The 27589-nt window shown below is 42.2% G+C and overlaps 1 protein-coding gene across 1 annotated transcript in view; it reads right to left on the bottom strand.

Moving 5' to 3' along the window:
• nr5a2 (nuclear receptor subfamily 5, group A, member 2) overlaps window positions 1-27589 on the bottom strand; it is a 67429-nt gene that overhangs the window by 6632 nt on the left and 33208 nt on the right. The window contains exons 5-6 of the mRNA XM_018673059.2: window positions 21119-21238; window positions 16607-16754 (exon numbers count right to left, since the gene is read on the bottom strand). Coding sequence (XP_018528575.1) covers window positions 16607-16754; window positions 21119-21238 — 268 coding nt within the window. The remainder of the gene's footprint in view (window positions 1-16606; window positions 16755-21118; window positions 21239-27589) is intronic.

The raw sequence follows: 27589 nt of genomic DNA, 5'->3' as shown, positions 1-27589 counted from the left end.
CTCCTGGGTCATAAACAGTTATTGAGTCAAGTGCTGTCAGTAAACCTGGCCAATTAAACGTGAGTGAAAGACAAACTGGTCACTTCCTGTATAGGCGGGAATCAGGGGATCGCCTCTTCCAATAGGGACTTTCACAGGCGTTTATATGAGCCTATCAAAGCTGAGGCACCTTTTACTACAGCAGCGGTGCTTCAAAGAGTGACGAGCTGAACCCGCATCCAAGTCCTCTTTATTACACCCCACTAGATGGTTATCAAGTCAACGCTCTCCACTGCTATTTTACCCTATTCTTAATCGGCCTCGCAGCTTGGCTCCAATCAGTAACAGGGGCGTTGAAAGAAGAGAACCTAGTAACCTTTGACTCTTAAAAGGACTGAGTTCGGGCTAAGGACTTACTGCCTATATCAAGCAACACGTAGAGCTACGTGTTCAATGGGAGAACGTGTCTGTGTGTTTGTGTATGTGTGTGGTGTTAGAAAACAGGGCAGCAAAGGTAATCAAAGCAAATAAGGTTCATGGGGCAAGGGGCAATGGCCGCATGGTTAATGGTATCACTGAAGTAAGGTTGTTATCTGAGTTACAGCACACTGTCCTGATACCTACCCTGGGCTTTGTATTTGAGAAAAGCTGCCTTTTTACCCTGCATTTTACCCTCACACCATCATAAGGCAAATTGCAGCTACACACACAGTCACCTGAGCTCCCATCAAAACACTCCACTGACAGCATTTCATGTGGAAGTGTTGTTTTTTTTTTCCTGTACAGGAGGTTATGCTTCCCCATTAGAACATTACAGTCCTTGTTTCCCCAATCCCTGGAGCTCTCAGCTTCCTTGTTTTCCTCCAAGTCCCATTTGGGGAATTCTGTTTCTCAGATACGATGCCTTCACGTTAAAGGCGAAAAAAGAAATGAGATAAAACTGGAGTTGTATGCTTCTTAACATTTAATGGGGGGTTCTTTGGGACCTGATACACCAAAGGCTAATAGGATAACAAGCATCATAACTAACCTATCACAGGATACAAGAAGAGCAGTCCATACAACCTTTCAACTACGGCAAAAGGGATTTTTGGAGGGTGGTGTTATACCCATTTGAATATGCAGAAAGTGACCAAAAAAAAAAAGAGAATTTCAAACCCTGTTCACTTTCTTATTTGGACAATCGCTGCGTGTAGTGGGTGGTTTTATACAGTCACAAAAATTTTTATTCTGACATGGGAAAGGTGTGGGAGGTAGAGGTCGCCTTGATCAGTCTTCTTCATTCTTTTTTGTGATTTTGTTGTATTGTTTTCATGTGACTGACTGATTTAATTTAATGTCCCTCTCCATATCATTCATATTCTTGGCTTAAGAGTCAGCTATAGCTAGTTTTCAATCTCCTTTTCTTTTGTATCTAATGGAGTGAAAGGATGTTAGGAAGTATCCTTTACACTTATTAACTTTTTTGCTCATTAAGCCCTGAATGATGACCCTTCATCTTAAAAAGTGACCCTTTATTTCACTAGCATATAGTAACATACTCTAGTTTCATGCCCCCAAGCTAACATAGAGCCCAATGTCCAGAGGCCAAATAGCCTCTGTACTAACAGTGCATAATAATAACCATCTCATAGTTCCTGGAACAGGCCACCAATGCGGACGAGCTATTGTCAGCATGTCAGAATAAAGCATGAAGGCTCAATTTGCCCGCCTATTCATCAAACCCTCCCTTTAGCCACTCAGGGGGCCCAACGCCATGCAGCTATGAAAGAGAATTAAGCAGGTATGGTGCAGTTGGGGATATATTAAGTCAAATCTAAACCTCTGCCGACAACATTGTTATTGCTGTTAAGCTAAACAGGTAGCGGCTGGTTCAGTTCTATCGCCCAAGGACGAATTGGCGTGCTTGGTGGGGCGATGGAGAGAGGTCGAGAGACATTGAGAGGAAGGGAAAAGTGCCTTAGGTCTGATAAAATAAACAAGAGAAAAGGTGCTCCGAGCAGGAAGGAGACAAGCTTCTCTCATTGCCAATGCCGGCTGGAAGGTGCTGGGGATTTATCCTGAGGTGAAGGGGGGAAAAACATTTACATCATGTATCAGTTGTTCCTGTCTGTGGCTGTGTTATTGTGGACTTTGAGGTCTTCAACAGATGGGCACAGCCACAGAGGTAAATATCAGTGGCACTTAGCGTTAGTTTTCAAATATCAAAATATATCTTTTGCTTTTGGACTGTTGGTTGGACAAATTAAGTAATTTTAGGATGTGAACTTGGACATGCGCTAGACTAAATGATTAAACAGTTAGTTGAAAAAATAATTATTTGATTAATCGATAATGAAAATAGCCTTTGGTTGCAGTGGACTGAGAGTAACTGAGGCTGCACATCCTGTGGTTTGAGCTAACCTAGTGACCTGGCAGCCAAAAATATAAATATTTTTCAAGTCAGAACAACACTCAAAAAAGTTTTGCACATTGAATAGCTCAGTGATTTTTTTCTCCAGATTTGTGTTGTGGCTAAAAATATTTTTGTCAGCTGGCCACATTTGCTGCCTTTCATTTCTGACAAGCTGTGGACTCACTGGGATAAAAAAAAAAAAATTACTGGGGAGAAAAAAATCACATTGTCTCAGCATTATGAAAATCCATTTGCCAGAGGGATACTGAGAGACTTGAATCAGCAATGAACCTGGTGCTTAGTCCTTTGTGCTCCCTCTAGTTCTCCACCCTCCTCCTTCATATTGCTCCCCTCTTTAGCCCCCCTGGAGGCGGAACCAAATGCCTTTCAATGAGCCGACCTCGGACAGCGTAGTGCACCCACAGGTCCTTGCTCTCTCACCTTCCTAATGCTGTCTGGATTGTACGGACAGTTACCCCCCCGCCTTGTCAAAACAGCTCCTGGTCATGTAGCCATATGCAGCTAATGACACTAACACATGACTGACAGGTGGGGATCTAATGGACAACAATCCAGACAAAAAGTCACTGTGGTTGTTGTAATCTGTGGAAATGATTTATGGAATTTTGGGGGCGGCTTTGAATGAATTAGAAATCAGTATGGCTATACCTGGGAGGTGATTCCTCAGGCTCTTCCAGACTTTACCTCTCACTTCTTTGTACCTGTCAGCAACAGCAGAAGCGGGCGCAGCATATAATGTGTGTGTGTTCTTGCTGTGTCTGTGCTGTATCAACACATGCATGTGAACCTCGTTTACATTCAGTGCACTTTTGAACCCCTTGGCTAATTACACACGGGGTTTGTTTGGTGGTGGAGGGAGGGCGTGGGGAATGAAGGGGCATGTCAACCTTTCTTGTTTATGATAAAGTGACAGAAAATCATTGGGGGGTCAAGTACACCCCTCCAACCCTCCACTGCCCTGAAAACTCCTGCAGCAGTACAGAAGGTGCCTGGTGTGGGAAGCCTCCCCTTTAATGAGACCATTAAAGGGCCCGTCTCCCCGTCAATAGATTTCTCTCATTCTTTCTTTGGCAAATTTGAATTAATAATTCAGCGCCAAGCGCCTGGGGATGTATATTTTCAGCATGAAAGACAGTTAATCCATAGTGTCATTTTCCCTCCCTCCCTCTCTCTCTCACTCCTTCCTCTCTCCTGCACTCCCTCTTTTTACATCTACCCTACTCTCTCCCTTCCCTTTTGGTTCATTCTCATTTGATGATGGGAGGCAGCAGGTAGAGTGCTGACTAAAGAGAGAGCGTGCTGCATGTTTTCTGCACCTTCTTTTAACTTCTTTGTTCTCTGTGTGATTTTCGTCCCTGTCATGTGACAAGTGGAGTCAACTTAAGTGCAAATTGGGGTTTAATTCATTCAAAAGTATTGGATGGCAGTGGGTGTTCTCTCCTCCCCCTCAGGGCTAATGTAAGATGACATGTTTGCACACTGCCTCTAAAAGCTGGATTTGATTTAGAGAACTGGGGTTTTTACTGGCTTTTTCTACTGCACCAAATGTTAGGACATTCAAATGCACAATACAAGGAAATTAGAGGAAATGAGTAATTTCGAGGATAAACCACGAGAATGCTTGTTTAATAAAAAAAAGATATTGTGGAGTGTGTTTGTCTGTGGTTGTGGGTGTCTGTTTGTGTTCTGCACCCACTGTGGTTTGAGAGTTTCACCAGTTTTATTGAAAGAATTTTAAAAGACAAAATAGACCTGTTACAGTGTGTGCTCTTGCATCCTCCATTACACATTTGGAGCTATTTCTAACTGTAAAAGTAAAAATCCAAAAACAGAAGAACATGAAGAGAAAGACTAAGTAAAGATCCTGGACTTTTACTGTCCTGAGGATTCATGGGATGGTAACTTGACCAGTTAGTAAAGAAACCTGCTTGAGTCAAAAAGGTTTAATAATGAACTTAACAAAATCAGCTGAAACAGCTCGTAAGGTTAACACTTCCATAACCATTCATTCTCCTTTATCACCACGTTTGTATATGGAAAGTACTGCTGTATTGCTTCATTTTAAGGTTGCCATGTTCACTGTCCACGTGTCAGACAGGAACTTTCATTACTGAACACTGTAAGAATTTACAGACTCACAGTGTAATGCCAACAGTAGCTATGGATATCAGTGCCAGGTGGCACCAAAGTATAAATTCGTGCACTGAGGCAGTGTGCACAGGCCAAGAGTTGACAGGACAAATGGCTGTTGTCGCTAAGGATGTAGTCCTTACTTTACATAGCATTATTTTCTCATGATATTGTATACGTATACTGTATGTTTGTGTCTGTCAAGAGGAGGCTGATTGATTCATGCCCTCCTGTGTTTCAACATGTGTCGGCTCCCTGACCTTTGTTTCTAACATTTGCCAGCAGCTCTAAAGGTTTCCATTGCACTACAATGTTTTTGTTAAATGCAGCACAAGGAACAGTTATGCTCAGCGTGTGTGTCTGTGAGTGTAAGACAGTGGACTCACTGGGCTTTGTTGCTTAAAATATCCCCTAGGACAAGAATGAAGAGACAAGAAAGGAGCTGTGATGGTTCAGGAGTGGGGGCACAGGGTGGGTGGGGGCTCATTGCAGAGAGTGAGAGAGAGAGAGAGAGAGAGGGAGGGAGCACAAAAGGGGGGGAGAGCAAGAGACAGCGAGCCAGAGCACCTGTTGGATCATCTGTGCTTTAAAACGTTTAATCACTGTCTCTGGTTACGCACACACACACGCCACAGCATGCACACACTTCACCTTAAAGCTCCGCCGTTCTCTGGCCTGCCAGAAGTATCTTGTAACCACATTGTCCAAAGACACACACACACACCGGGGGGGCGGGGGGGCATGGGGAAAAGGGTGTATAATCTTATAGCAGCCACCTGACTACCATATAGCTTACCACCACCATAGCTGAAACACATGCCTCTGCACTCTACACATTCATACAGGAACACAATGGCTGACAATCCACATGCCAGGCAGTACTGTGATGCCAGTGAGCTCCATTTGCAATATCAGGGCGGTAGGTGAATGTAGAGGATTATTTTTACTTCTACTCTAATCGTCAATATTTTTTCATGTGGAGACTCATGCTCACTAGGGTAAAAAGTCAGTCATATATCTGAGACTAATAACGAGTTTCATTCCATTTGCTATTTGACAAAAATAGACCACATTGTAAAGACTTTGTTTCCAGACTTTAGGAACATTTTTCAATATTTTTAAACACAGTCATAAATTTTATAGCATCCTAAATGGAAATCAAGTCTTTTCAGATAGCTCTGTGTGTCACCACCACCTTTTATCTTGCTCAAGCATTACAACTCCAAGTTCACTCTACACCTGTATCTCCATTTTCTATATAGTAATGATTGTCCAATGGTTAACACTAATGACACATCATGAGCTATAGCTGCCTTTGCTATGGAAATGACAGTCATAGCACTTACACTGTAGCTCCTACTACTGAGGCATAGATTGAAGAAGTGAAGGACTGCCATTCACATTTACAGCTTCACAAATGATTGACAAGAGTGGTGTGTAAAGCCCGGAGTCCACCTGATTACATTTCCATTTTTGAATGTTTGACCCATGATGCACTTAAAGACTTAGGGGCCACACCATCACCCTTTGGCCTAGATCCTATGGTGTGTGTGTTTATATAACTACCTATCTGTGTGTGAATGTGTGTTAGATCAGTATGCATATTTACTAATGTATATATACAGTATATCTTTGCATGTGTGTGAACAGAAAATATGCATGCATGTATGTGTTTGTCAGGGACACCTTCCTTGTGTGCATAAGAGCAAGAAAAAAAAAACAACCATGAAAGAGTGATCACTAGTTGAGACAGGTCCACAGGGAAGGCTGTGTAACTCTTTGCTGCTGTTTGTATGTAATGTTTAAGTAAGGTCGCAGGCAGGTGGTCTGATCAATACACTGCATGACTGTGGCAGTTGTTCTTTCCCTGCTGTCATGCACCCCTGCAAAAAATACACACAGTTTTCATCTTGCAGCAGTGTTGTAAATCTGCAGCTCGTGAGTGAAACATTGATGCATTTTTCGATTGCAAGAATCAGGTCAGATCTGTTCACTGCTTGTCTTTCTTTGTTTACGATGCTCTTGAGATCACGCTTTGTGACTCGAGAAGATCGTCACAATGGCTCAAACGAATTGCCTGTGGCATTAATGGACAGTATACCATCAGCAGACTTAAATTTAGTTTGTGCAGACACTTTAAATCCAGTAGTAACCCACAGTAAAGTTACATGATGTAGAATAAAAGTAAATAAGTCCTAATAAAATTATTAGGCTGCACATTTCACAGCCAGGGACTAGATGATCTCCAGTCAACACATGATTCAAATCAAGAGTGGGATTTTCTGCAGCACTCCAATGTATGCACAATTTGTTCTCCTGTTTTCCTCGACTAATGTGAGCTTGTTCTCCGCAGGGCCCCGGATAGCCCAGGCCTGTCCTCCCCTCCCCAAACAGACATCCCTCAGTCTTTAATTGGAGAGGAGTAGCTACCTAGCTAGCACAGCACTGGGACCCAAGCTGTGGCCACTGAGAATGCATTAGCATTAGCATTGCAGCGGACTGACCTGTACATAATGATATCCTCAAGCTCTGGCCACTGGGAGCAACCCCTACTCTTTCTCTCGCACACACACACATTCCACACACAAACGCACACCAGTACACACTCCCTGCCCCTGTCTTTCCCTGCACACGCAGTCACGTAAACAAGCAAGTGTAATGCAGCCCCAGTGGTGGGCTGCTCGACTATCGGAGGAGGAGGGAGGAAAAAAAAAATCAGTTGCCGCCGTTCGGCCGAAAAGTGTGTGTAATGAACTTGAGTTCCATTGATCGGGACTGAGAGTACAGAACCGGGGGCTGTTTGTCCCAGAAGGGCTGCCGTACTGCTGCTCGGTAGCCCCTCATAAATGTTTGAGAGGCCTCAGCCGCTCGAGATCCACGCTACCTGGGTTTAGATTCTCTGTTACAACACACACACACACACACACATCCAGGTTGATGCTGATGATGGATGGACGGCTGGTCGGTGCCGCTGGTCAAGGGGATCGATCATTATTTTAGCTTGATGACATTTAGGTGGTATACTGTGTGTTTTTGTGCACAGTGGAGGTGTTCAAAGAGATCTGAGAGAAGTGCAGATGTTTGGCACTTTGTATATGTGGGAAAACCTATTCAGCGTGAGAAGCCCAGATGAAAACTTCCCTGCTTGTCTTACATTCCCACTTTCAAGTCTCTATCCTGGCACAGAGGCTGATATTTGTGAGCTTGTGCTAATTTGTTTGGAGAGCTATACCTTCCTATGCTGTACCCCGAAGCTCTAAGGCCCTCCACTGGCCCCTGAAAGCCCCCATATGCTCTATACATGATTGATACTACTGCAGATATCACTTAGAAAACACCTGACGTGCCGGGCGGACCGCCCGCGCCTCCTTTTGACTGCTAAGTATCAGCTGGCGGGAGGTCCTCTGTGTTATGCAGCCGGTAATAAAAGTTGAGCATTGATTTTCTGTAGCAGCTTGTAACTGTTAATGTTGAGACATCAATAGCCAAAGCAAAGCGCTGGTGCCTTAATAGGAGACCGAGAATGTGGAGGGTGCGAGCAGAGGCTGACTCTAAATCACAGAATCTATCCCTGCCGATCGATAGGACAGTAACTGCAAGTGTCCCTCTGCTTTCCTAATGTTTTATAATAAACTGACAGCCTGTAATAAGGCCAAGGGAGAGGGAGAATGAGAAGGAGGGGTGGGGGGGCAACAGTTTCTCCATAGCTTGCCCATCTTAAATCACCCCACATGGGAGTGGAAGAGAGGAGCAGAGAGGGAGGTAGAGGGGAGGAAAAGGGTTTTTTTTGTAAAAAAAAAAAAAAAAAAAAAAAAAAAAAAAAGACTTTTACAGGAGCATTTGTCTGGTTGTACTCACTGCTAGGGTAGTTAGTGAGTGTATTGATGGAGGGGAGCAGAAGTTTAGAGGGTAAGTTCTGTATTGCTTTGGCTGGTGCAGTGAGTTAAAGTGTATTAAATCCTGCTGCCACCATGCAGCCATCACCATATTCAGGCAGGAGTGCAGGGCTGGGCTGCACATGCTATGACTCTAACTGGGCGTGAATAGTGTTGAAATTCACAAAGAGATTACTACTCTTGCAACACCACTGGCAGATGGTGAGAGAATTTGCTACTGCTCTATCACTCTCTTGTGATAAAGTTGCATGCTTTGGATTTATTTTGCTTGTGCAATGATAGCGCTTGTACAAACAAAGAAGTATTGTTACTCATGTTTGCTCATTATGAAGTTCTTGTAATAAGAACATTTTCTTAACATTACAGAGTTACAATGAAAATCTATACTTTATTACTGCATTTGAAAAGCATGTTTTCTTGGTTCCATCTTGATGCACTTGACCTGTGAGAAAGACTAGTTCTTAATTCCACTGTACTAAGACAAAAGTCAAATAGACAATTCAAGATTTTCGAGGATTATACTATGGTTTCACATTTAATAGATAATCTAGGTAACTAGTAGCAACAATTGTTTTGTTAAAATAGGATGCTGTTCACCTACATGTACAGTATAATTGGCATGGTTCTCAAGTCTTTGAAGACCTGGAGACCTGTCTCTTTCCTTACTGTGGTTTTCACAAGTATTTAATCCCCATAAGTATGTTTGATTATGTTACCATCTTCACTAGTAGACAATGCTCTCTATCTACTAGGTCCCCAACAAAGAACGACAATGATGTGGCTTTTTGTCTTATCACTTATTTATCACTTAAGTGTTTAATACCGGGGTATGTCCATTTACAAATCCCACTCTAAACAAACCCCATTATTGTGCTGCTTTACTCTGGTAACTGGCCTTGTTTGAAATGAGATAAAGACCAGTGTCAACATAATCACCTGTATAAATCCTGGTAAGAATGTGATAAGACCAGAAAAGAGAAGAAAAGAAGGCAAGCTTGAGCTGTAAATTGGAAAGATACTTTGGAGATAATCTGGGGCGAATGTCGAAATCCATCAGGAAACAGTAAGGTATCTAAAGTGAGATATAAGGCTGAGGCTAAAGGGAGACTCAGGTCAGGGGTGAGTCACTGATCCTGAATATCCCTGCTACCACCACAGCTCACCACAACTGCTCCTTAATGACAACAGCCTGCGGTATTGCCAGATAATAGTGGTGGGCTGGAGACCTGGAGCTTTTATTGCTTGATAAAGTCTGAAAGCCTTTTAGGCAGCCTCATTACATGGAATTCCCTACAAAGTGGCAGCCGGCATCAGGAGCCGACTGCTCGCCATGTTAGATTTCTTAGGCCAAAATTGACAGAAAATAGGTGGAAGTATTAGGTTCATTGCTTCAGGACACACTCCCACCTACTCCTGATGAGGTGACAGAAAATGAAAGAAAAGTCAGGACATTGAAACATGATTAGTTGGATTTGGCTCTGTCAAAGACAAAGTTTGAGCGACTTTTTTTTTTAATGTTTGTTTTGTTTTTTCTCTACATTAGAGTGATGCCTGAAGGAAGCTGATTTTGGGGAGGGGGTGGTGGTGGGGATTTATTTGAAAAGTAGATGACATGTTTGCAGAGCACTTCACCAAGCTTGAAAACAGAGTGATGAAAAAGCACTAGATGCAGTCGCTCGGTGCATGGATTGCACTTTATGAACCTTACACATACATTTATAGTCTCAGCCCCACTGCAATCACCACTACTGTATTTTCCATTACTGCTGTTGTTGCACCAATCCAGTCACTGAGTCTGTAATTTGTGGGACACGCAAACATTTGTTAATCATAGGGGCAACATCCTTGTACACACACTCACATATTCTATGAATGTGCTACATTTCACCCAAATGCATCACATAGTATCTGGGTCTCAGGACTTTGTGAGGCAAAAAACACATCTGAATTGTTTTACATGTGAAATTGCATGTAAGCTAAAACATTTCACCTCTGAAAGGCTACTGTCTTCACATGGGACTTTTCTCAGATGAAAACAATACTCTACATCTGATAAAGTCCTACTAAAGGACCTTTTTTGCTTAACCCAAACACAATGTGAACAGATTCCCTCCCGTACTATTACATTGTAAATGATCAAATGCAGAGTAATTTGTACATGTTTGTTTTGTGGTCGGCACCTGTCTGTCATTTTAACTGAGTTCTCTTTAAGCGGCACTGCCTTAATTCTGAAAAGTAAATGTTTTATTTGCTGGTCCTGTTTCCTGGTCCCTGCGGAGGGCAGGAAGAGACAGCCACAATTCCTGTTGAGTCAAAGTTTCCCGTATAGGCCAGGGCCTCACAACCCATACACACAGTGACCATATTTATTTGTGTATTGATCAGGTCAAAGGTTCACATGATGACTCCATTCTGTTCACTGACAGCCCAGCAGAAAGCTTGGCTCCTACTCAAATGGGAGGGAAAAAAAATGTCCTTCTTATGTTGCTTTTAATTAAGTTGTAAAGCGCTGTGCCAGTTATATGCTCCATTATTTGGCCCTTACATTGGCCTCAATGGGTGTAAATATTGAACAGTCGCCGCCTTCCAATGTTAATCAATCCCCGACCGAATTCTAAATGATTCGGTTCATTTCAGGAAATGAATATTTGCCAGGCTTTGTGGGAGGAGGGGGGGAGTGGTGTACATGAATTAGCCAGCTTCCCCGCTTGCTGGCCAGGGATCAGGGCATTGATTCTGAGCAGCCTCGGCTGTTGCTTAATTAGGACATACCTGTCTGGGAATTATGTGTGTGTGTGTGTGTGTGTGTGTGTGTGTGTGTTTTTTCTCTCTTTGTGTGGAGAGACAAATACTGTCTGATAGAGAGGTAGAGAGAGTGATAATGCTTGTCTTTTTCCATCAAGGTTAATCACGTTTGCTGTGTTTGTGTTGTTGTCAGCAGATTGGTGTCTGACCTCGCAGTGCACAAAACAGAAGAGTCTGCCTTCAGTGTGTGGCGCACTAAACTTACTAATGAGAGACACGTCTTAGCAGAGGTGTATGGAGGGGTGCAGGCTGGAGGTAGTGTGGGAGGCACTGCTGTAGTGAGGGCTAAATACCACCTCTCAAATTATGAAATGGCATGGTATTTAGTTCTATAAGATATTATATGAGAAGATTAATTTGATAACTTTCCCTTGTTTTAATTAGAAAGCACAGATGATTCAACACAAGTTTAAATGACAGTAGTTAAGACATTTTAAGTAGGTAAGAGGTAGGAAAAAAACTAGAAAAAAAAGAGATGGCAGTTTAGATGTGGTTGAAGATAAATGAGGAGCGATAGAGGTGGATGTGAGGATGGAGTTGTGATAGATCAAGGCATACAAAGATGGATGTGAATAAAATAGAGCGAAAGGGCAGAGCGATGAGAGAAGAGACAAAGCAGAGGGCTGACTGGACGCTGAGGGATGGAGGGTGGGAGGGATGGATGGGTGGGTGTCTCTAAACTCCAGCCTCCGAGGCTGACTAATCACTTGAAAGACAGCTAATGTTGGTGCTGAGGCAGCTCCTGGATGACTGGCTGTCTTGGTTTCTTACAAATGGACACTGATTTCTGATCACTGTACTTGAATCAGAATCTCGTCATGTTTCATTATTGATTTCATTGCATTGATTTGATGTACAAACTGATTTGTAGTCCATTGTTTTAAGATCCTAAACAATATTTAATTTTAACTTAACCAACTATTTTCAGGTATCAAATTTGCCCTTTTGCCTGAGAGAAATATCTGAATATTTTCTATCCTCATACTCAGTTGCAAAGAAAATAAACTGGGTCCATCTGGGATATTTAACACTCAGTAGTTTCCGACTCTATAAGTCAAATACATAATCAGTGGAAAATTAATCAGCAATTTTGATAATTGGTTAACTGCTTAAGTCATTTTCTAAACAAAAAAGCAAAACATTCATTGGCCCCAGCCTCTCGTATATTCATTGTAAACTCCTAACATGACCTGCTTAAATACATCTTTATAGGAGTTTGCCAATATGACTGTCCCTTCATAGAGCACAAATCAAACACCAGCCTCAATTCTCTTCTTTATCAGCTTTTCATTGGCTTTGTTTCTGCTAAAGGCCCCAGTGTTGGCGCATTATTTAAGGCTATGTCCACAAATCTGCTCTCTCCGCTGGGAGCATTTACCACCCTGCGCTGGTCTGGCAGCTACTCTGGTTCTCCTCTCAGCTGACAAGGACTGGCAGCACCTGTCTCATCCAATTACACCTGATGGGGTCTGACCTGCTGAGCTGGGTTAACTGGTTGCTGGCGGAACACTGCCTGACCTCTGTCACTGAGTCTGCTTTGCCAATATGGAAACTGTCTGTGTGGCGTCATGCATCAGGCATACATGTGCATGATTTTTGGTTCAAGTTGATCAATAGAGCTTTTTATTTTTCCTTTTCCACTGACCATGGTAAATGTTGAGGGGGTTTAAGCAGGTTTCAAGCTGCACAATATCAAACATCTTACTACTTTTAGGAAGCACACCCTCTTCCTTGTTTCTTGAAATAAAATTTCTTTCCTCTATGACTTCATACCTGGGAGCTGCTTAGTACAAGCTCAAATTTCTACTGAGCATATCCACCAGTGCTGCTGAGAGTCTTTTGTTTTTTTCACTTTCCTCAGCCCGAGTTTGAACTTGTGACCCATTCCTCACCTCTGTCACCTGGTCATATATACAACAACCTGTCAGTCTTTCTATTAGGCCTTTAAGCCTTTTAAAGAAAATCAAAGACCCATTAACAGTGGTCTGACACCAGACAACAACTCGTAGTAATCCTTTCCTGAACTCTGACCCAAGCAGCCCTCACTCTCTCTCTCTCTGCTGTTTGTGTGTCTCTTGCTCAACACCCAAAACACACAATCATTCCTCACAGTCCTACAAACACTTCAGTGATCAATGCTCTGAGTGATAATCTAATCCAGGATAGAGGGAGATTTCACTTAATGCTGAGGAAAGAGTGGCAGGTGAACAGAGAGAGCAATAGGAAGAGACAGATAAAGGGGTTTGGAAAGAAAATATAAAACAGAAAAGTAAAGGTAAAAAAAGGATGTCTAACCCTGAGAACAAACACACACACACACACACACACACACACACACACACACACACACACACACAGAGAGAGAGATCAGGACAAGTGTCTCCCCTCAGCTGGAGTGACATCTATATCCCTGTCTTTATTGACAGCTGGCTTAACTAAGAGCTTCTCTGGCAGGGAGGAGGTGACTGATTGTCCATCCACAGAGGGAGAGTAAGAGAAAGAGAGGTTTGAAGATAGAGGGAACGATGGGGGTAGAAAAGAAAGCAGGAAGAAAGAGGGATAAACACAGACTAGATCACTACCTCCATTTAGGCTAGTTGTAGTAGGGCTACTAGTAATACTTTTAGTGAAGTTATAGTAAAAGCATCAATATTGAATAATTCTGCAAAACCACAGATTATATTTAATGACAAGGGTTTTTATATGTCCAATGCCAGTGTTTTTTTGTTTTTTTTTTAATTATTCTTGCTTTCTACAAAATATCTGTGTATGGTCACTATAGTATGGTTAAAGTTAGGGTAAGATCCTTCTTGTGCCAAATTAATATACAGCTATGTACGGCTTCATCTGTTAGAGTTGGGCATGTTAAACGTTTTATTTAGATTAGAGAAAGAGTGTGTCTGCAGAAACCTCCACACATTTTCTTTCTTCCTTGCTACATCAATGGCACAGTACGCAGTGGCACAGTATGCTGGCACTGGATGTAAGTTGGGAGGTGCAGAATTATTATTATGGTTGTAATTCTTAGGGATAATCAAAGTAGCAATCCTTAAAGTATTAGTAGTAGTTGTGGCAGTTATAGCAACAGTTGCGATAGTCATGGTGGTATTACTGTTTTTTGGATGTATTCATAAAGCAAATAAAGTATAACAAACAGTAGTACTTTGCATTAGCAAACCTGTCATAATGAAGTGTATATTAGCCTCAGGTAAGAGTACATTGTCCAGTCTTAAGAGATGGAGTAAAGCTAATAAAGAAGAAGAAGAGTCTAATCTTTTAGTTGAGCAGTCAGTGCAGAGCCTTTCATTTCACTACAATCCTTATTAATTGGCTCTGCTTGTAGGGCACTGGCAGCTGTCTAAACATACACACAGATGCATGAAATACACACCTGCTTTCCCACTGCCATACACATTATGCACATTCCCTCAGGTAAAAGTATGTACTGCAACCCTCTCACAGCTAATCACACACACACACACACACACACACACACACACACACATCACATATTAATCAAATCATTTCTAAATCTCCCGGCTTTACGTTGCTCAAGCCCCTCCTCCCCACCCCCAATCCCTTCCCCACCAACACCACCCCCACCTCCTCAGACACCAATCCCCTCAGCCAGCTCTACGGCGTCTGTGTCGGGCTTCTTTTGCAGGAGGCCCGGGCAACGCCGGAGAACAGGCACTGCCGGGGGCGATACATATCCCTCAGGTGAGCCTTTCATTATGGATGATGTTTCTGCCAAATTATTTAGACCCTGAGCCCCTGCAACACCCCCGCCCTGTAAAAAAAGCCGGCACAAACAAATGTGTCCGTGCACACAAGCATACTCGCACCAAAACCCCTCTGCAATCCGAGCCCATCCCTCCTTTTTTCTTTGCTGTACCACAAACAACACTAACACAAACATTAATCCTGCCTGATTACCTCAGTGTGTGTCTGTGTGTGCGCTTTTTTCCAAGCAGTTCATTAGTCCCTCTTTCTTTGTTTAGAGGAGCTAAAGAAGTGAAAGCATGGCCCTTGTGGATTACAGATAGATGGAGGGAGATGGAGGGAAGGGTAGCTGAAGAAAATATTCATCATATGTATGCTGCTGTTACTCTCAGTGCCATAGAGGGGACAGTTTGAGCACAGCTACCTTAACATCATTGGCTTCAGTAATGTAGGATGTTAAAATAGGTTTGGTTGAGACTGTGTGTGTGTGAGTGTGTGTGTGTCCCTCAGAGGCCATTTGTTGCAGACTTGTTAGGAAAGAGACAGAGATGACAGTCTCCTGGCAATGTCTGACCTCGGCTTAGAGAGTAGAGAGCAGATTTGGGATCTGAACACACACACACACACACACACACACACACATCAACATTACCCTCCTCTTCATCCCTGAACTCATTTGGCTACTTATCCCTCCACTTGCCTCCCTTCCCTAATCCCATGGGTTCGGCTCCCTCCCACCTTTCTATCTCAAATGCTTCGCTATACCTGCTTCCCACCAATTCCCACTTTCTCCCACTCCATCATCCTCCTATCGCCTCCTTCTCATCCTTCCCTTCTCCACTTCTCGGTTCATCTCCATGCCCTCCAACTCCCTCCTTTCCTTTCCAATCCTCCAAAGCACAACCTGTGTGAGAAAAACTAAAAATCCCCCTTGAAAAAAAAAAGAAGAAAAAATTCACTCCCATTCCCCACTTCCATCTTCCCATCCTCACTGTCTCATGTACTTATTTTCAACCACCCAGCTCCTCTTTTCCCTTGTTTCTAGCTCACTTACTCAGTTCATGGTTCTCAGTCATACTGTACATGATCATACATGTATGTTTACTTACATCTAATATGATTGATGCAGGGATTGATGCTTATTCTACTGTTTCCACCACAACTAGAGAGCAACAGCTAAATTCCAAAAATGGACATTGTCATTATTAATGCATCACATTGATGCTGTCCTCACTCAGCACTAGGTTTGTGAACTTCATAGCACAAGAGGTGCGGAGAGACCAAGTGAGTGGAATTTGCTGCTGGCACTGCTAATCATAGTTTTACACGTATGACACGGCAAAAGGAAACTTGAATCGCGCAGTTATGAGTAAAAGCTGGCCTTCTCCCTTTCTTTGTTGGAAGAGGAGGACCATTCCTCCCCTACTTCCTTCCTCCCTCCCTCCCTCACTTTCTCTTTTGTCCCCTTCAGACCACTGGTCCTTTCCTTCCTCCCCTCCCACTTCCCCTCCTCCTTCCTTTCCTCCTTTCCTTCCAATCCCCCTCTCTCAATCCTATAGATCTTTTACCACTACCAGATCTTCATCCTCTCCTAAAGCATTTACCTGCATTTAAATGAATAACTAAATTAAATGAAACATCAGAGCTGTAGACTCACCCAGGCTGAAGAGGACTAGGAACTTGAGGCAGACAAACTCCCGTTGGTCCAGCTGCAGGGAGCGCAATTTGGCCACCAGCTCCTGGGCGTGGCTCAACAGGTTGTTGAGGGTGGCCCCCGCCTGTGACGCAATCACTGCATAGTCCACCTGGTATAAGCAGGGAGAGACAGATGTAAGAGGGTGTTCAAGCACAAACAGAGCTGCTCTGAGGTCAGAAATACCCCTGTATCAAAGATACCCTGTGGAGTTTTTGACCCCTAGTACAGTCTAGATCGAGAATACAATGCCCCAGACTTTCACTGTTCATACAGAGTCAAAAGCTTTGGTCTGTCTGTTAGAGGGTGAGACAGTGGTGATTGTGTGAAAACAGCAGCTGCAAGCAGAAGATTTTTTTTGCCGTTTAACTGTATTTTGCGACAACGTGATGTATGGAGACAGCCTGAGAGTTCATATCCGACTGACTACATATGCCAGATCTGACTTCTCTCTCTGTTTTCTGTTATGTAGCAAAGCAAAAAAAATGCTGAGACATTGATGAAATGATAGAACGATAGATAGATTAATTGATTTTGGATAAACCCTTCGTCTTTCATTCTGATCCACCCATTTAAATACACACTCACACACTCCTTTTTCAGGTGCACTTCATATCTGCAGCCACAGCACATTTGTCTGGGAGGCAAGTCCTTAGCTGCCACTCATAGTAAGCAGGACCATATTAAATTTTTATATTTATTGACAATTCATTACCATAATTGACTGTGTGAGGGTTTCCAGGGGAAGGTAGATGTTGGCGTGTGCAGTTCCTAAAGCTCGGGGAGGAAGAAGGTCCCTGCGAGCTCCCATTTGCAATTAAAAACAGCCTGGATTTGGAATTTATTTATCGTGTAAATAGGATGATTGGAGCCTGTTTTCCATCTGTCTGAAGACGGGTTGGAGTAAAGTAAATGTTAACAATGCCCCATGTTTTTCATTTCTTCTCCTGTCTTCTTCCTCCCCCCCCCCCCTTTTTTTTTTTTTTACTACACTACTTTAACTCCTTTGTTCCTCTCTCTTTCCTTCTCTCCACCTTCGAGATGGTAAGAGTTATGACTCGGTGAAAAGCAGACACTGCCTCCCTTCCAAGGTGTCAATCAATTTACATAAAATCAACTGTGCATGAAATAACTTCATTGAAGGATTGGACTGTTGATAGTGATGCCTTAGGTTATTGCCTCCCAGCCCTAAGTAAAAAGAGAGAAGAAAAAAAAAACGCTATAATGTCACTATAGCAGACTTAGCACTAACCCTGGTGACCTGTGTATCAATCAATCAATCAATACTACTTTATTATCCCTCCTGGAGAGACATAGAGAGTAAATATATGAATAAACCTTCAAATCTTAAACCCATCATGAATTTGATGAATGATCTTAGCCAAACATTAAAGATGAATATGGAAGGTGAGATCAGTTTGATGCGTACAGGGGTTTGATGTGGGTAGAAAATGTGCCAAGTGCAGAAATCTGTGACTGGCGTCTGTTTTTGCATTCTTCATCATTTGAATTTCATGTACACCAGGAGCATTGTGCTATCAAAATATCAGGATTTTTATACCGAAAACTGATTGCGAAGCTACGAGGCCTTGTTTAATCATTCAGCAGCTCAGTCCCGTCTTTGTCATTTCATGTTTGCATGCAAGTTCCACTCTGCATTTGATCCTATGACAGGATAAAGAACAAGCCTCCTTTCTTCAAACCAAAACTAAAGAGAAAAAAAAAGCACTCATGGCCATTTCTCATCGCTGTTAGTGACATGACGACATGCAGCAGTACAGAAAACCAAAGCCAGAAAATCTGAAAAAGACAGGAATTAGCAAGCAAGTAACATAAGGGCCAGAGAATGAGCAAGACAGAGAGCAAATGACAGGCTATAACAGTAAATCTGCTGGAACCATGAATTTCTTTTCAGAGGTCAGTATGAGTGCAGCATATGACTGACTGACGAGAGCAGAGAAGCAGCTTGATTCAAAGCAAAAGGGGAGAAACATCTGTCTAAACTCTCCATCTGAACAAATCTTCTCTCTTCATGTCATATTTTTTGAAAAAGAAGTGAAAATATCTGCCAATGTGAAGACATATCAGTTGTTCCCAATGCAAACTTTAACTTCTTCAATGATGCAAGTGGTCTGATCTGCTTTTTTGGAATTTATCAAGAAAATGATTAACCCTTTAACTTTGGCCCTGGTGCTGCTACTTTAAATGTGTTTCACACAACCATGACAGATTATGCATTGTTTGAAAGCTCTAATTCTAATTTTTGAGCTCAAACTTGAAATGCAAAGACATCAGTTTTCAAACTCACAGAAAATAAGCCACAATGCAAGATAAGCAGAACATTCATGGACTTTTCTCAACTAGAAAAGTCTTTTCCAATGTATACAAATAAAGTTCAGTCCTTCTCTTTGAGCCTTTGCAAAAATTCATGAAAGAAATGAACGTATAATTAGAAATATTATTATAATGTATTATATCTGAATAATTAACAATGTAATATATAATATATAAATAATGATAATAGTAATACAAAATATCATATAGGGCAGTATGATAAGCATATTGTAACAATTAAGTTATTAGCACATTACAGCAGAGTCATTGCACAATGCAGTATGTCAGGCAAAGCAGTCATTATGTTATTTGTTATGCATGTGTGTGTGTGTGTGTGTGTGTGTGTGTGTAGCATTTGCTTTGGGTGATGCTGCTACTGTGGTCTAAATATCCCTGGTGTTATCACTGTGCTGTCACCCCTGGCCAGGCAGAGAATAATAGGAGATAATGAACTGTTTCAGAGCCTCCCCCTCACATACACACACACACACACACACGCATACACCCCCCCCCAACACCAGCTGTTCATTAACCAAAGTATGCAAACGAAACCACAGTTCTGCACCTCCCCTGACTATCAGCCCCTCCTCCTCCTCCTTTCTGCTCGTCTCTTCGCAGTGCCTTCTCCTCCTCGCCTCATCATCTCCTCCCCGATCCCTCCTCATTTCATCTCCCTCTTTCTCCCTTCTCATCCTTCCACCTTTTCTAGTCTTCTCTAGTCTAGTCTGAATCTTACTTACATCCTTTCTCTGCTCTCTCATTTGCTCCTTTCCACATTCTGTTCCTTTTCCTTTCTTCATGCCAGCTCTCCCTTGCCTTCCTCACTTCTTCCTCTAGTGTCAGCTTGTTCCTCACTCCTGCTCTCCCTTTGCCTCTTCCTCCCCTCTTCCTACTCTTTTCTCTACAGACCTCTCTCAGTTTTTCCTCTTCTCTCTGCCATTTTGTCCCCCAACCCCACCTTAATCCCTTCTTCTTTGCCTCCTGCCCCGATCGATTTCTCTCACTCCTCTCTCCATCCCTTTCCTTTCCTCCTGCCATTATTGGGCAACCATCCTCTTCCACTTCTGTCTGACTCTTTCCTCCATCATTTCTCGCACTCTACACTACCTGTTACCCAAATATGTCTCCTTCTCTTTGGCTCTTTCTCCTTTCTTTCCCTCCTTTTTCTATTTACCTCCCCCCTTTTGCTTCACATATTGTGTTGGCTTGGTGACTCTGACAGACTAAAGCAATTTCAAGAGGTTAAACTTGGTTTGGTGCCCCTTAATGCTACTACTCACCCCTAGAAGTACTACTTTTTACTCACCACAGGTAGTAATACTTCTTCACCTATTCCCAAAATCTACCCTTGACCTTGTCTTCATTCAGAATCACAGAATTAAAGCAGGACTTCCCTGTACAATGTGCTCTTGCCTTGCTCCAATATTTAATCCAGTATCTATTGTTGTAAAACATTTTGTTGAAGAGCCAGCCAGTCAATAATTTATGACTTCTCATCTCACTGACAGCCACGCCACTGGTCAGAGGCATATTCATGATGAGCTGTTTCATGTCTTTGAGTGTATTCTCGCCTGTAAGTGTGTACGTGTACTCTCTTTATTTGGAAGTGCATTTGAATCGCTGAAGGAGTCTTTGTTGCCTGCTCTGGCTTTGTGTGTTTGCATGTGTGTGTATGAAGCAAAACCAGAAAACAGAATCATAGCATCCTGATACACTGAAGATTTTGGCCATTTGGGCTTCAGGCATCAGCTCCTACTAACTTCCTCAAAGGCCCCAGTAAAACAAAATAACACACTTAGCCACATTTTTTTTTTTTTTTTTAAATCTGCCCACCTACTCACTATGCTGCAGCCTGCGTAACAGAGTGCTTTATTTATTCAATGTTAGAGTCTTCATGCACTGAGAGGAAAAAAATTGCAAAATTCTTCTGAATTTTCTGGTGACATCAGTTTATATCTACAACCATAATCTATTTTTAATGAAGCAGTAACTCCTGTGTGGCTGAGTGATCAATAATGCTTAAAGGGAAATCTTGAGACGTTGAGGGTCCCCTGAGGAGCAGCTGATGAGTGGCTGGGAGGGTTCTGGAGGCAAAAGGAGGAATAACTGCAAGTTTCCATGGTGGAGTTTTAGCTGACTCACCTGCTGGCCAGTGACCAGTAGGATGGAGCCCTCCTTGGCATGCACCACCTGCCGGAAGACGTGGTCAAGGATGAGGAGTTCACTCCAGCAGTTCTGCAGCAACTTCATCTGGTCATCCACCTGGTTAGAAATACAATAAACACATCAGTTCAACTATTTGATTTTCCTCTCCTACACAGCTGTAACAACACTTTATGTTGGAGTGACTGAATGTCTATTCCACAGAAAAATGCTGTCATTACTGCAGACTGTATGTATATGTCAGTATAGGTGGGTTTCTGTGCGACATCATTGTGAGTTGTGTGCAGATGCGGGTGAGAGAGTAGAGAGACATGAGAGTGAGAGGGTCGTAATGACGCCATGACGTAGTCTATATGAGGAAGATGATTTCTTAATCATACCAAAAATGTCTATTTATAAGCTATTATGATACTGAGGCCTCCTTTATGCGTGTGTATTGTATTGTAAATGTGAAACTAGTCTATGTCTGTCTTTACATTTGCACTTGATGGATAAAATCATTTTGAATTTTTAGTTTTGAATGCTGGTAACAGAAATAATTACCAGAAATAAAAGCTCACTTATTAATGTTAAACATTTTGTTATTTCAGTTTAATGTTTGAATAAATAACTTATATATTGTTATGTTCCATATGTAGAAATTGCAAGCTTTAAAGGGTCCCATCCTCAAAACAGAAAGTTGAGGCACTGTGTCAGCCTCAGGAGCTTGAAAATATCACAGGCAGCTGTTTGCAAGGTAAGCATGCTTACAGGTCAATCGCTATTGATCAGTTGCGCACCACGGGTATTGTTTTTTTTTTCAATCTTACACAAAGCTCAAAAGTCCCCTGTACACACTCTAAAGCTTTCTCATGTGAACCTTTCTACACTCAGTTAAGCACTTTGCTACGTGCCTGATTTAACAATGTTGCCTGTTTTATCTGTTTGCCCATTGCCAGCAGTTTCTGAGTGATTCTGCAGATGATAATGATTAAGTAGCCACATTTTCCCCCCCCCCCCCTCCTCGAATGCCAGCCGTTGGCTCCCAGGGACCTGCCAGGTTGAGCTTGGGAAGCTGACACAGGTGAAACGGTAGGTTTGTGCACCAAAACAACCCCCTCTATTGTAAGTGCTACTCTCTTCCCATGCCTGGTTGTGTTAATCATTACTCCACACCGCCACACTCACAGACAAAAAAAGACACATTGAGAGGGAAGGAATGAGGAAAATGTATGAGAGGTCCCCCCTTTTTCTATCAACAAACATTGTGCTCTTTGTGGTATCTCTGGGAATAATGTGTCTTTCTGGGCACACTGCGGTTTCGTGGTGATGTGAATTACTTTGTTGCTTTTGAGTCTGTGAGAACCGTCTGTGACGTTCATCGCCAACGTTAACCACAATTGCAGGGTGAAAAATGTGGATCGATGTTATAACTTTGTGACACAGGGCAGGTGCAGCATGAATACCGCTGAAAGGAATTTCTTTTTGCGCTGTCTGGAAGTTGTACAAGGATCCATTTGTTGAAATCTGCAGTGACCTTAAGTACTAATTTGATGTCAACAACTGCAGCTCTGCCAACAAGCATCAAACACTTTATTACCTTGTATGACATAGCGCTAGCCGAGGCCAAGTCTATTGCTTGTTGATTAGGGTTGTTTTGACTGGTGATCAGGGGCTGGTGTCAAACAGTGTCTGTTTACCTTTCAGGCAGTCATAACAATAGCTGTGCCATAACATTGACGTGGCAAAGCCAAATCATACACACTGCTGGAGGACATGAACACTTGGGCTGCCCGACCATGGTTGTCTTTGGCCAAAGCTACCATTTGGTAGCTGTACTGGCTCTGATTTAGGTCTTCTTTTTTTTTTCTTTTAAATATTTATTTTCTTTTTTTCTGACATTAAAACCTAACATGTAGAAAAGTGGCTCCACCTGATGAAGATAACTACACATCATGCCTCTATTATGCCTATGCTGAAATAAACTGTTCCCAAAATATAACAGCGGAATGGCATTATGAAATTATGCAGCAACAAATCTAAGATCTAAGAAGTAATCATAGAATGTTCTACATCTCCTGTATCTCTTTTATCAGTGCAAAAACTGATGAAATACAACAGAGCTTCAGTGACCTTTTCTGACAGTATCAAAGCCTCTTTTTGCCTCCCTCCCCCTCCTTCCTATACATCTATTTTTTGCAGTCCCACACTGGAGGCGTCTCGAGCACAGGACGAAAGCAAAATTCAAATGCCTTCATTAAATCTATCAGAGAGCAAGGAAGGTAGTCAAAGAAGGGAGTTCTCTGTGCTCTGCCCCAATCCCCTTCTCTTCGTGCCTCCATCTAAGGACCCTGGAAGCACATGTAAGTGTGTGGTGTGTGTGTGTGTGTGTGTGGACGGATGGATACATGTAAGGCCCAGGCTCTTCAAAGGACCCCCCTGCATGTCAGCGGAGCTGGCAAGTGTCGGGGTCCTCATCAAAGGGCTGTCCTCACTCTGCCTGCCTGGAAGCTCTTCCCTGACAAGGGGCTTGGGTCATCAAAGAGGGGCAGCTCAGAGGGGATGATGGCGGATGATAGCAGCCTAGGCGAGGGCAGGGGACACCCGCCTGGAAGAGGGGGACTGGTGACAGACAGACAGGCGTGAGGGCGGGCGAGGGGTTGGGGCTCAGTTCGCTGACCTTTTAAGTGCCAGCGACACGAGCTGTTTCCCTGACAAGCTCTTCCTTTGCTCTGTCAAACGAGCAACATTCGTGGCGCCTGATCTTACAAGATCTGCTGCCTGCTCACTCAGATAATATGAACTTTCTGACATGGAGTCGACGACTGATTCATCTTGTGTTTTCACACAGGCAAATCTTGAGTATTATCCCCATGCAGAGAAAATACAGTCAGTAAAACACTGGCTGATTGCCAGTGGCTGATTACAGCCTTTAAAACTGATTTATTCAGAATATGACACGACAAAGTTCAAACAACCCCACTGTTGAACTCCATGGGAGCAATAAAATAGATAGATAGATGATACATTTAGTTCGTTAATTCTTATCTCAACACATAGTCATGGAAAATTAAGATAACACTGCCATGGCTAGTTTCCAGTTTCCAGTAATGTTGACTCAGTAGGAAACAAACTTGTTGTGTTGTTGTTTCTCATTTCCTCATTTTGCTAAGTGATAGACACACTCCTGTACCATATCCTGTACATTATGAATCCAGATATAAGATGATTATTTTAATGTAACACCACTAATCTGCACAAGGTTTATTCATGAAGTGCAGCCTATTCATTTAGTTTCTATAAATAAACGCTTCTTTTTTTAAAAAAAAATCTTTTGTATTGTCGCACCTGTGCTGCCTTGGAAATACAGAAATATACAAAGTTACAAAGTTCACACTTCTCTTTTCACTAACTTTTTTTTCATTCTTTTCTTTTTTTTTCCTCAAGGAAATTCAATTTGCTAAATAAAATGGAGGCCTCAGTCTTGTTCTTTCAATACTTACCCATATCAAAACCTTATTCTGAAGTTGCTTATTGGGTAAAGGTCAGCTGGCTGTGACCTAATGTGAAAATGAAATGTAAACCTTTTTGTGGTTGAAAGACATGAATTTAGCTATATGCTATCAATTCAAGAAAGAATTTACAGCAATATAAATGAACGAGTTTGCTACTTTTGCTTCCACTGTGCACATTTTGACAATCCCAGGTCTCTACCTGTCCTTGGGTTGAGCAAAACTCATTATAAGGATTTAGCTTCTGAGGTTCATGCACATGTAGAAAACACGCTCCCCAGAAATCGCTTCAAACTGGCCTCAAAATCCACATTTAAGGCTACTTTTCAAGGTGTGATCTATTTAATATTTTAATATCATCACCAGTGTTTGGTTAAAAAAAAAAAAAAAAAAAAAAAACGAGAAAAATTCCAAGCAGGAACTTCTACTTGCAGCAGCCAGCAATGAAAAATACATATCCTCCAAGAAACCAATTTAACACCTTTATGATCGTTCAGGCGAGTGGGATCAATGCCCGGATCAATCGCTTAGCCCATAGCTTTTGTTCAAAACCACTGGCTGAGATTAATGGGATTTTCCAGGGAGAGAGTTAGAAAAAGAAAGAGTGCGGGTGAGAGGGGGAATGAAAGTGCCAGACAGGGAATGAGAGAATGAGAAAAGACTTGGGGGAAATTGAGAAAATAAAACATAGTGATTAAGAGCAGCATTTCTGGGCAAATGTAAATTAATTGGAAATGGAGCATTCAGACACTCACTGACAAAAGTAATGTTTATTCATAGCCCCCTGCTAAGAGTAGAGCAATTATCATGGTGTGTTGAGTCAAAACAGGCCAATGTAGTAGAATCTTTTCCCCCTTTCTTGTGGCCGGGTTTTGGTCTAGTGCCACGAGCATTGTTAAGCTTCGTACGGTACGGCAGGCTTTAACGAGAGTACACAGCTGGATCTGATTTTAATAAGTAGTTCCATTTTTGATGTGGCCTAATGAACAGATTAATGGAATCTCCTTCTGTGGAGCCTTAATGAATGGAGAGAATCATGTTTTTTTTTTTGTAACACAGGGGGGAGAGCAGACACACACACACACACATGCAGACGATGAGTTTATCTGCCTCAAACGACTTGTACATAAACAATAGCTGTGCTTCTGTCTTTCCATCTCTCTCTGCTGGACAAGAATCAATGCTGTCTCGGAGTACTACAGGTGAAGTTTGAAGCTGACATCAATGCTTGTGCGTCTCTAGCAGCCATCCTTTGGTGCAGTCCTGTCTTGGCATCTGTTCGCCTTGAGCCAAACAGGCCCTGTATTCACCTGGGAACAGGCATTAATTCACCTAGAACAGCGCCTGTTGTTCTCAGAGTGTTGCGAACACTTAATTATGTCGTGCTTGAATGTACTGTAGCTCATTTCCACTTTAGTTTGGTAATTTAATTGAAAAGAGTCTCAGCTTGGGGTTCCATCACCAACAATAGGATTTTGTTCAACTAATTGGTCAGTGTTTCACAAATCATGAAGTGGTTGTTACTTTTTGCTGTGGAAGCACATGCAACAATGGTAACATAAGAACTAATTTTATAATCAGTCTATTTGTTTCCCTTACTTATAACCCCCTTTTCTTCTCTTAACAAAAACCAACTTACAAGGGAGGTAAATTGTCCTTTAAAAACATTGGGTCACTATTAAATATCATCAAGCGAGTTTTAGGTCAAATGAAGCAGCGAATGCCTCCCGAATCACCACTGCAAGTCATTTTAGACAGCCACAACTTTCAGAAAAAACAAAATCCCTAGGACGTTCCAGCTATGTGACCTGGTGGGTGGGGAGAGGTGCGCTTTGGGTGTCCATGCTCCTGTTCTACAAACTGCAGAGGTGGATGAGAATAAAAACGACCTCCTCCCCCAACACTTCACTTCCTCCCCCCCTTCACCTATTCCCAAACCAGCTCTTTTTTATCATGGCACACAGTCCATTTGGGCCTCTATCCTAAGGTTGGCGGGGTGATAAGAATGCTGGGAAAATGAGCAGGTGGCAGGCGGCGCTGCTAGCTGGGGGGAGAGGGCTGCTTGCTGAGGACAGGAATGAAAATATTGGTGATAATACGCTGAACATCTAGCTTCAGTAAAATTAAATTCCTATTTTTAAACTCGCATTTTGCCATTTTGATAGTGAACTGACTTTTCAGGTAACGCATACACACAAAACACACTATATATCTATTAATTCCCTAAAGAGCTGAACAGCCAGGGAAACTCTGGCCAAAACTGGACTTCTTCTCCTACAAATGTGATTTTATCTCGTAAATCAGTCTTTTCAAATGTTGTTTCACTGGCAAATGAAAAACATAAAAAGCTTTCTCTCTGTTGATGCTTGGACATTGGTTAGTGTGCTCTATGTCCTTCATTAGTTCAGTTGAAGTAAAATTTAAAGATGCCCTACATAGAAATGGATGTTTTTCTTTTCTTGTGAATACATTCATTAATAAGTAACCACTGTAGAAAACTCTTTTTACTTGCATTATGATGTGTCTCTTTAAGCAGCTAGGTGATGTCCTTAATACACATTTAGTCTATATTCTGTAGTCTTTCAATTATTCTCATAAGATTAAAGTGACATTGGGAAAGAAACTAAGTTATTTATTAGTTTAACATGTATACAGTCAGTGTTGTCAGTTTAGTCTCTTAAATGTTGTATGTCCCAGACTGATCTTAGGCCAACATGGATCCATTTTTGTTTCTACCATCAGAACATCAGGCATTCATAGATACATTAATGCATATGTGCCTTAAAGACAATAAGCTAGAGGACTTAACATCAGCTTGATACCACTCACTGTGATTTGTACTATGAATGTATGCTATCTATGTATGTGATATGTATATCATAGTGTGCATGCTCATCAACATTTCATGTCACTGGCACCTGTTTGTTGGTTGCGTGTAGCTCTAATCCAACATATCAGG

This window comes from Lates calcarifer, linkage group LG17 (genome assembly GCF_001640805.2).
Source record: "Lates calcarifer isolate ASB-BC8 linkage group LG17, TLL_Latcal_v3, whole genome shotgun sequence".
Lineage (NCBI taxonomy): Eukaryota > Metazoa > Chordata > Actinopteri > Centropomidae > Lates > Lates calcarifer.
The sequence above is the reverse complement of the archived record's forward strand: the minus strand, read 5'-3'. Positions and strand labels throughout refer to the sequence as shown.